General features: G+C 37.0%; 1 protein-coding gene across 1 annotated transcript in view; it reads left to right on the plus strand.

The window, feature by feature from the left end:
- CRYBG3 (crystallin beta-gamma domain containing 3) overlaps positions 1-1,499 on the plus strand; it is a 115,765-nt gene extending 114,266 nt beyond the window's left edge. Inside the window, exon 22 of the mRNA XM_063448805.1 lies at positions 730-1,499. Within this exon, the coding sequence (XP_063304875.1) occupies positions 730-818 (89 nt within the window). The 3' untranslated portion in view covers positions 819-1,499. The remainder of the gene's footprint in view (positions 1-729) is intronic.
- The last annotated feature ends 10,238 nt before the right edge of the window (positions 1,500-11,737 follow it).

The raw sequence follows: 11,737 nt of genomic DNA on the forward strand, positions 1-11,737 counted from the left end.
ACATTTTGAAGGTCATGTTAGCTGCCAAAGAATAAATGCAACCCTGTTGCCTAAATATCCGGTAAAATTTATTTTAAGTGACAGGCTTAATGGGACACTGTAGGCACCCAGACCACTTCAACTCATTGAAGTAGGCTGGGTACAGTGTCTCTATTGTCCTTAGTGCTTAGTGCAGAAACTGCACTAGAGGGCTTCCTGGTTTGAAATGGACCTTTGGTATCTAACGCTCAACTTCCTCACGCTCTGCATGAGGACCTCCAGCGTCAGATTTTTCCCCACAGGAAAGCATACAGCTTTGTATTCCTTGCACTATAGTATCCCTTTAAGGATTACTTTTGAGAACCTAAAATATTCAAGTAGCACTTTCCCACATGCTTTCCTTATAGCGTTTATAATGCCAGGGCCAAAATTTCAGGATAGACATCTGCCTACAGGATTCGATTAAGCAAGGGTGCTTGCTGCCCTTGACTTGGTGGTGTTATAAAGCAGGGACATAATAATATTTTGAAGACATATGCTAAGAATACAGCCGAATATTGTACATAATGGGACATATGTTTCTATTTTAATCCATGAAAGGTGGTGTAATCTGTCTAGTGTGTGATGAATGGACAATATAATTGAATAGGTCATCCCTCTCGTAGACATAATCTGTGGATTACGTTGCATTTGGTCATCTTTACCAGCTTCGAGTTATTCTGATAATTCTCTCCCTGTTGTTGTTTCTAGGAGGAAATTATTACGATCAAAATTACATTGTGGTAAACCGGGCCCAGCAAGACATCGTCACCCAGAAATGGGATATTGAGATACTGTGAAGGGAAAAACTATGACCTCAATGTTTTATTGAAAATATTTCAATTTACGCTGTGGGAAAAAAAAGCAAACTACTAAAGTCATTTCCCACTGGATTGCGACTGAATAAACCTGCTTGGCAGAAGCCCAGGAAGATGGATTTAAAGTTCCTTGGACATGCAATTTCCTACACGTGCAGACCAAAAATGCAGAACCGTGTCTGCCACCAATCAGGAAAGTACAGTGCCAGGAAACTGTCAGGAGTAATCTTCGTTTTATTGCCATAATCCCCTGTGTTCATCTGCTTCAGTGGGTCTAGCAATCCGCAGGTCATGTTTTGGAAAAACTCACTTAGATGTGCCCGTCCTGATTCTAGAATATATCGCTCACTGTATTTACTGACTTAATGGGAGAGCAACACACAGCAACAAAGACTGACACAATTTGTATCGAAATATATAGATAGATCGAGAGAGAGATAACCCTGCCATTAATGGTAACATGTGGATTTCTTACATGAACATAGGTGTCCACTGGAAAAACATTTATGGATTATAATCTAAACATCATAGACTAACATCCTTTCATTTATAATATTTGCTGGTACATAAATGAGTGTCATCTGTTGGTTCAGCAGGAACAAATGTGTGTCTGTTCTCTGTCTGTCTATCTACCTACCTGTATCTATCTATCTATCTATCTATCTACCTGTATCTATCTACCTGTATCTATCTACCTGTATCTATCTATCTATCTATCTATCTATCTAATCTACTTAAACCATTGACTGTCAGGGATTTAGTTAATATCAAAGATTTGGGCACACTCTTGGCCCTTGTTTCAAGCAAATATGTGGATGCAATATGTGTGGGAGGAATATTTAAAGACTTTATTTATAAAAATACTGGATGTAATGTAAGTGTATATATGTAAATCCAGATTCAGGAAAGGGCTCCTCAATCAGCTTACAAAGCTATACTTGATTCATAAGCTTTACTTGGTGTCTATATATGTATATAAGGGATGCTTTGGTGCCTTAAGGGCTCATTTTCTTTTCACGTATTTTTTTTTTAACATGTTCATGAAGGGCAGCTTGAAACTAAAGTGTATGTATATGCCAAAAACTGTACACTCGATACATCAACATGTATTTCTCATCGATAATATCCAGTGATAACATTATCACACTGTCATATTTAAGTCTGGCGTGATTATTTACTAAAGTGTGACGCATCTGGGATTCAGAGTGAATTTAACATTTTAGGCTAAAATACCAAATTGAAAAAAAAATCTTCATGTTATTAGTTTTCCATTCGGGTATTTTTTTTTTCTTCTTCTAAAAAGTCCAATTCACTGTGAATTAAAAAATATTTTCCCTACAAGTACTGCTTTGACTGTTCCATGCTTAATTTATCCACAGAAAATAAAAAGTTGGACAACATAAAAAAAGGAACACTCTCGCCACCAAAACAACTTTGGCTCATAGTTCTGGGAGGCAGGAGTGTGTGGACGCAATCTTGCCTTCAGTACTATTGCTGTGAGTGGGTGGATTGTGATAGGCTGAAAGCACCAGCTAATGCTCTTAGCTTTACACCGGCTGCCTAGAAAAACGTTCACAGTACTATGGCAGTACACAGGAAGACAGCTGGCAGAAGGCTATGTTGAGCGCCAAAGAACCCACTTCAGGGGTTTAACCCCCGATAGCAAGACTGTGCCTGAACGCTACTTCCTTATAACAGTTTAAATGAGCTGCTGTGGTTATGTGGTTGGGAGTGTTTCTTTAAAGGTCAGATAAACATAGGAGTACAATGTATGTAGTTTTTGTATCATACCAGTTCTTCATGTGATTTTTTTTATTTCTGGAAATTCTTGTTTTAAGCCATTCTTTTAGTGTTATGGATAAGCTGTGATAATCAACTTAGAATAACATGAAATGTTCCAAGTTCTAAGAAATGCAGTATGGTAGTAGATCTCTAGTAAGGGCGTATTTTCGTTAGACCGTGAATTGTAGTGAATTTAGAATCTAATTTCAAAATTTGGAGAAAAAAATCTCCAACTCAACTATAGTCCCAATTTGGCTAGTTTAGTCTGAGTTTTTCAATTAAGTTTCAATTCACTATAATTTGCTGTTTAGTTAATAAACCGCACCGTGTTGAAAAGTTGAGTTAGAGTTTCTCGTGGTGTATATTGATTGGGAATTGCAGCTTTGAATTCTGGGCTTGTTTTCAGAGTGTTTCAGCTTGGAAATTTGGCTGTCACGGTCATGTCTGTGTAGATCCTGGCCAGGGCACTTTCAAGGTTAAGTCTTGGATGTATTATAAACAGTTTTTTGGGTTTTTTTGCATACACATTCTTATGAATCTTTAAAGCTCATCACTGCCAAAGATTTTATATACAGCTGAAGCAAATTAGTAATAAACCATATTTAACCAACAGAATCCATCTCTTCTGGATATTTTTTAGGAGATGTACTTTGGAGCAATCACCATCGAAACCAACATGATGTTAGTGATGATTTTGCCATAGCTAGAACTTTACCCTAAAATTAGCCTTTATAATCACATCCATAGTAAATTCAGAAGAGCCATAGCCGTATGTAACTCACCTCTAACAGATTTGTCCATGTTTATACATAAAAGTTAAAAAGAAACATGAAAGTTTCCAATTTTGCCGGAGATGGGTAAAAGAACAGTTATCATTAATAATTTTTTTGGTTCCACCATAACACTATTGCTCTAATGCAGTGTTCTTGCTGTGTCCTCTGTATGCTATATATTGCCCACTTTGTTTGTGCTGAGCATGTGTTTATTAGGGAAAATTGATTAGTTTACCCCTATGGGCTAAAAGTTAGAATTTCACTTTAATGTTCTAATACTTCTGGTTTGGAAATAAATGTGTAGGGCTGACCAGAGGTTGATGGGTTATGCAGACCACAAATTGGAGGATCGTAATTTTTGGAGAAAGTGAGCCGTAAATTTACTGCCATATATAGACATTATTTCCGTAATCCAAAAAAAATTAAGACCGTAAGGGGTTAGTTTAAAGGACCACTATAGTCACCCAGACCACTTCAGCTCAATGAAGTGGTCTGGGTGCCAGGTCCCCCAGGTTTTAACCCTGCAGCTGTAAACATAGCAGTTCAGAGAAACTGCTATGTTTACATTGCAGGATTAATCCAACCTCTAGTGGCTGTCTTCCTGACAGCCGCTAGAGGCGCTTCTGCGACGCTCAATGCAAAAATCGCATAGAGCACGCAGAACGTCCATAGGAAAGCATTGAGTAATGCTTTCCTATGGGCGGTTTGAATGCGCGTGCGACTCTGGCCATGCATGCGCATTCGGCTCCCCCCGGTAGCGTCAGAGGGGGAGGAGAGGTCACCGCTTGATTAAAGTAAGTGGCTGAGGCGGTTTTAACATAAAAGGGAATGTCAACATTAGGCAAAAAAAAAGAAGCCATGAACGTATGGGGGTCTGATCCCCAGTAGCCTCTCTTCCGATGTGAGGGGAAAAGTGCAAGGTTGAGGTGTTGAGGTGTACACAGGTTGAGGTGTACACTGGTCAAAGAGAACAGAACACAGAAAGTGGCACCTTGGTGGAACTTCGTGTAGTTCATGTACATTGAGTTGAACACTAAAGACCAGTCATATTCGTAAAAAAAACCAAAACAAAAACACCCCAACAACATAAAGTTATCAGGAATGTCAAACAACCCCCTAAGCCTTGTTGACCTACTAGGTTCATGGTGGCAGTGACTGCATTTGGTGACACCTGAACCTGGACTACCTTAAAGGACCACTCTAGGCACCCAGACCACTTCAGCTTAATGAAGTGGTCTGGGTGCCAGGTCCTTCTAGGGTTAACCCATTTTTTTCATAAACATAGCAGTTTCAGAGAAACTGCTATGTTTGTGAATGGGTTAAGCCTTCCCCTATTTCCTCTAGTGGCTGTCTCATTGACAGCCGCTAGAGGCGCTTGCGTGATTCTCACTGTGAAAATCACAGTGAGAGCACGCAAGTGTCCATAGGAAAGCATTATGAATGCTTTCCTATGTGACCGGCTGAATGCGCGCGCAGCTCTTGCCGCGCGTGCGCATTCAGCCGACGGGGAGGAGAAGAGGAGGATCGGAGGAGGAGAGCTCCCCGCTCACCGCTGGAAAAAGGTAAGTTGTAACCCCTTACCCCTTTCCAGAGCCGGGCGGGAGGGGGTCCCTGAGGGTGGGGGCACCCTCCGGGCACTCTAGTGCCAGGAAAACGAGTATGTTTTCCTGGCACTAGAGTGGTCCTTTAAGTTAAAACAAAAAAAGCTTTGGATCCCCCAGCATTATGTCTCATAGCGCCTGGTTTGATTCCACTTACTATGATGATGTTTTTAATCACATGCTTTTTTTTGTAGCTACACAGGGGATTGACCTAATTGCAGGAAACCGAAGATAGCTGGCTCAAGCCAGAAAAGGCTTTTAAAACATTAACTTGTAAAGGAAAGCAAGCTACATTAATCCATTACAATACCTTCACTTATTAGTTACAGTATTTTAAATCAGAGCAAGGGAGAAAAAATAAACCTGGATGCAATATTACTTTTAAACGAATGTAGCGAAAACGCTGTTGGTGTTCTTGGCAATTTAATATTTTCCATGTGTTAATCCCGCTCTGTTTTGTGCTCACACACAGACACTGAAGGATGTTATTTTAGTTGAACATGGAGTCATTTCAAATCGCCTCTCTCAAACATGTGGCACTTCAGTGTGTGGACTATAACACTCATCATTCTTAGCCAACTCTGAAAATTACAAGCAAGGGCTTACTATGCAAGATGGGAGGCGTATTTATTATACCAACCCACGGGTGGCCTACTTCTCCCATAATGCACTTTTAAGATGATAGTTGTATTTTTCTGTGGATCACATCTATATGCATAGCAACAGTTCCAAATCTTGAGAGTAACTAAACAATTCATCCCTTATTTACAACCCTGTTTTATTCTTGTAATTTTGGAATATCATAAAACTTTGTGGAAATTAGTACTGAAAGCAGCACTTGGATGGCCTTTGAAATAAAATCAAGCTTTATTTTTTATAACTTTTTTTTTTTAATATATAACTTGCAACTATGTAAATATCTAAATAAGTGTGTAAATTAAATGATTGTTCAGAGTATTTTGGTTAAAGTTTAAAATTGTGTTAAAAAAATAAAATAAATTAGTGATTAGATTGCCCTTAAGCGTTTTTTGTTTTTTTTTAAGTTACAGCACGTATTTTTTTATTCCTCTATATTTTTATATGGAAGATTTTATATATAGATGCATATATTATCAATGGTATAAATAACCTACCTCTCTAATATTGAATGTATTGCTTCTTTTATCGGTTAAATACTCCATGGCGTCTGAATCTCATTTGACAACAAAGGATTTAAATTCTTGCAAAAAAATTTTTGGGTTGTTTACTGTCTGATGGTCTCTATGTTACATTTGTTAGTTTGGTCATCTCTAAATAAAAATATAAACTATTTTAATTGTTCTTTTGTAGGATTCATTTCTTTATAAAAATAAACAAAATACAACCGTATTTCATATTATGTCGTTTTTTTTCTCAACCTGTATTTTAAACCACCATATTCCACAATTATTTTATCAGCATTTTTTTATTTAACTCGACAATAAAAACTTTGTACATTGTACCATTAAAAGTAAAATAATGCACATTGCTACCATGTAATCAACATACCGGTAACTGATTTCTAAGATACCTTGTGTTACCCCGACTGAAACTGCAGATATTTGAGAAACGTGTCCAATTACTAAATGCAGCGAATCCATTATCAACATTCAGGGTAAAACCAGCCTATCTGTGAGTTAGAGTTGCTATTTTAACCTACACTTACTAATTCCTTGTTTGGTTATTAAATTATTATTAAGGGTTGTGAAAGGTTAAATAACTTATTAATCACTTACTTGATTCCACTACCGAAGTCCCTCGGAGCTTGGTCGTGCTCCTCCTCCGTCAACGATGGAGGGAACCTAATGCGAATGCTTTCTGATGGGGTTTTTAAACACGTGAAAGCGTCAAGTGTCATTTAATAAAGTCAAAGTCTGTGAAACTGCAGGAAGCACCACTGGAGGAAGTCCTAACACTGCAATGTAAACACTGTAATTTTTCTAAAACAGCAATGTTTAAATTGCCGCATTAAGGAAACAGTGACATTGCACCCTGACCATTTCAATGAGATGAATTGGTCTGCGTGCCTATAGTGTCCCTTTAAGAGTACTGAATGAGCTAAGGAAGCAATGGATGGGGGAGGACACATGTGGAGGCAGCAGAGTTAGTGGAAAAAAATGAATTGAGAGCCAAGGAAAATGTCATACTTTTATAATGTAATAAACGCCTATTAGGTTAAAAAATGTATTTATTGTGCAGTTGTAGCTTCAGGAAATAGAGTTGTGGTGGTAGGTCACCATTGTGTCCTTGGACTCTAGTAGAACATAGTCTTGGGATGGGCCTGCCTGGACAGGACACATCTGCAGCGTGAAGGCTCAGTTACTCCCTAAAATAGAGAACAAAATCCTTGTTTTGCCAACAGACCATTAGATATTTGCTCTTTTCTGTAATCACGCTAAGATTGAAAAACAGAACTCTCATCTGTAGTGTTTCACGAAACTTGGCTTGGCTTTCCAACTTCCTTTATATAATGATGTGACTTTAACTTGATTTCCGAATCAATAAAATGGCAACACTTCATTCCTGCTACCAAATAAAATATTGATTGCCTGCACCCAGTTGGTCCACCAATATTTGTAACATTTAGAACAGTCATAGAACTGTGTGATCAACACAAGAACTTCCATTGCTGGTTCCCAGAACATATTGAAAGCCATAACATTCACATGAACTATAAAATAACAAACAATTGAATTGACCATGTACACAATACCCTAAGCCTGGGTAATGTGAAGATTAGAGAACTGCAGAGTAAATTGTATCTAAATATGTAATTTACATAAAATTAAATGTTATTCAAATGGCGTGTTCAGTATAACTAGACCGTTTGGTAGCCCTATGTCACCATCTATCAAAGAAAGAAAGATAAAATGAAAAAGTATCATGAAGGTTTAACCTTCTGACAGCTTGCCATGATGTAGAGGTCCATGGGACATGTAGTTCATCGACAGGTTTACAGTAACTTTTAGTAAGGATTAGTGTGCACTAAGCTTATTGGAGTGTTCCTTGAGAAGAATACAAGGTATTAATAAACAATGTTTGGGCTACACCCCCAGGTTAAAAGCCGGCCTATCTTTAAACTTAAAAATGGGAATCGGGGACATACCCAGAACATTTCCAATCAGTGGCGCTGCCGTAAAGACCAAAACATATACAAAATACAGTTAATGGAACAGCGCACACACAAACAAAAATACAGCTTTACACTTAGCAAGGCTACTTAAAATCACCTATCTTGGCAAGTAAATATGGGGATTCAGTTCCTCCATATGGCCATATTGCGTTAAGCCCACCACTACGTCACAGTACTCCATTATCGGTGGGTCCTACACTAATTCCAACATGGGCGATTTAAATGCTAACTTGCAATACTTACTTGCAGTATAAACTGCTTTAAGAAACTCCTCAATTTAAGCTTTCCTGTGTTCACCTCCAAAGGGGATGGGTGGGGCACGCAGTGGTGCTACCGTAAAGACCAAAACAGATCCAAAATACAGTTAAAGGAACAGCGCACACACACAAACAAAAATACAGCTTTACATTTAACGATATGGCCATATGGAGGAACTGAATCCCCATATTTATTTTCTAAGATAGGTAATTTTAAGTAAAATTTTTATATTTTTGTTAGTGCACTGTTACTTTAACTGTATTTTATCTTAAGACCTAACACTGCCCATTGGTCTGCATATTGAAAGGAAAGAAAGAAATGCTAGTGAAAAGTACATTAATACATTAATCTTATCTACATGTCAGATTCACAGAGGCATCAACGCATCCCTTATTTCCATCATGAAAACTGTATTTGAATACATACAAGGTAAACACATCAAATCAGAATAAATAACCGTATAATAATTAGATATTGTCCAAATTACTACCAGTTGGTGAAACCAATATGTTCATATTTACCAATATGTATTCATTTCTACAAGCAATATAAAATAGTGTCTGGGAAATAAGAAAGTTCATAGCACCACTGCAAAACACCCCTTTAAATCTGCACATTATTACTTAATGACAAAACTAATTATATAAAATAAAAAATATCCAAAATCAAATAACTGCACTAAATAACGGCGAACAATTTAAGACCAGATGTACCAATTGCTCATTCACATCATCCCATTTGATATATCCTTGAATAATAGATTTTTGGAGTAAATTTTGGACAAACGTTTGTAATGAAAAAATGTGGTTAATCCAATAAAAATATATTTTTTCTCTAAAAAGTTACTGGGCAGATTTTCTACTGGATTCACGGTTGTGGTCTTACAGAATGACATTTTAGATAAGTTGTAATTCTGCTTTGAGAAATTGGCATGTGCTAGTTTGAGCAAATCTTGCAAAGAACATACAGAAAAGTAAACCCAAACCGGATTGACGCTAGATTTCAGATGTGTTGCCAATGTTCTCTGTGTGTGATACATTTTCCCCCAGGCTGGTTTAAGTATTTTAAAGAAAACTCTTTGAAATAAAAATGGGTTAATATTCCTGTTTTTCTTTTCTTTTTTCCAAAAAATGTTTCCCATCCCTACTTCAACCTTCTTGTCCAGTGACGAGTCAGTGAGACATTCTGAACACATAGCCCATATCTGGAGTCACAAAATGCAATATCTGCCAGCCTATCAGCTCATCAGAGGAAATGCAGTCCTTGACAGTTGGTTTGCCAAACCTAAATCCAAAAACTATTTAGTTTTTTTGTGGTGTGAGACTAAGTTGTTGTTTTTTTTTTTTTTTTTAAATATATCATTTTTATTAATTTTCAATTATACAAACATTTGATGACATACACAAAACTTTAAGCCAGCAATAATTTATCCATTGACATACCGGTAATTTTAATTAATGTTAGAGGCAAGTAGGACATCACAGAACATAACAAACAGAAAAAACAAATCTAAGTTCACTGTGGATAGGAGGAGGCGGAAAGGAAGGTTGACCCAGTCATGTTCAAAGATGAAAACCACAAGATGAAATGTTTACCGCTTAACGTCATGGGAGGGTTTCTCTAACTTGATGTTCTACAAATGCCCATTTCCATTTTGCTTTGGTAAATAATTATAATTTTTGACCTGTTGCCAACAAGGGGCTATGACCATCTTCCAGCAATCAACATCTTGGCAGCTGCCAAGATGTGTATCACCAAAATTTATTTCAATGTTTAATTGTAACAGTAGAAGACTGGGGTAGAAATCAATAGTTTCTGAAAGTAGAGTTTGAATTTTTATGTGTATAATTTTCCAAAATAGTTGGATAGGTTACCATTTCCACCATATATGCAGGACATCTCCTCTGTGAACTAAGCATCTCCAACATCTATCTGAGGGTTAATCCTAGACAGCCTACTTGGACCAGGTACCATTTGTTTTAAAGTTTATAGTGGATCTCTGACAGATTTAAGCAATTCATATTTTAATTGACCATTTTTTAGTTATTCTGTCCATTCCTCACAGCTAATATAAATTTTTAGTTCTTGCGGTCATTTTTTTTATCACAGGTAGAAAAGGGTTTGTCAGGGCCTCCCTTCATCAAATCCATACAGCCTGCCACTAGTTTACTCATTTTCATATTCCTAATAATTTTTTCTAATTTAATATGTTTGACAGGTCTATCCATAGTTAAGTTTTCTTGAAGATAACCTTTTATTCTAATATAATTAAAAATGTCTTTATTATGTAGACAAAAATCTGCATTTAACAAAGTGAAGTCCTTAACTCTTGTACATCAGTTGAGTTAAAGGAAGACCTAAAAATGTTTAACTTGGAGGTGACGGGCCCCGCTGAGTTTTTCCCATGTGTTCAAAAACTATACTTTTTGAAGAGATCTCTATACAGTATTTTCTTTTTTGTCCTTTGTCCGCCAAAATATTGTATAATAGTATCACTAGATTATGTCAAGCACATTTCAATTTTCTACCAGATTTCCTCTTTGACATTATCAAATTGAGTATAAATAATATGTGCTAACATACAAGCTTTCCAGTAATCTTTTAGCTGGGGTAAACCTAGACCTCAAATGACTTTCAGTGCTAAGCGACTGACACTGATACAGGGGTGTTTGCCTAGCCATATAAATGTGTTGAAACTAGAGTGAGCCAGATTCAGCCAACTATTTGGGCAGGACACAGGGATCATACGGAATAAATAGATCAATTTTGGAAGAATATAACATTTTATGATATTTATTCTCCCCCTCCATGAGAGTTCCCAAGATTTCCATTCTTTGAATTTTTTACTAGTATATTTTAGTAAGGACATAAAATTAACCTCCATTAGGTTAGAGGGATCTCTTGTAATTTGAATTCCTAAATATGTAAAAGATGAAGAGGAGCAATTCAGCCCAAAATGATCATATAATAATTTTCTTATCTCAGGAGATAAATTAACCATCAGAGCAGCAGATTTACTTTTATTCAATTTATACCCAGAGAGTATCGAAAACTCATTAATGATCGTCATAAATTTATCCATAGAAGAAATTGGGTCACAACTACATCGTCAGCGTACATTGTGATTTTGACACTTTCTGTTTAAACCGGAAAACCTTTGATTTGATTATCTGCCCTAATTGCCATGGTCAAAGGTTCAATTACCATTAAACAGAGTATAGGGGAAAGTGGGCATCCCTGCCTCGTTCCATTCTGCAGCTGGAACCATTCTGATGAAAAGCCCGCACCCATTACTCGTGCCATAGGAAAAGAATATAAGGCCATTATAGATTTTGC

The sequence above is a fragment of the Pelobates fuscus genome, chromosome 1, assembly GCF_036172605.1.
Source record: "Pelobates fuscus isolate aPelFus1 chromosome 1, aPelFus1.pri, whole genome shotgun sequence".
Classification (NCBI taxonomy): Eukaryota; Metazoa; Chordata; class Amphibia; order Anura; family Pelobatidae; genus Pelobates; species Pelobates fuscus.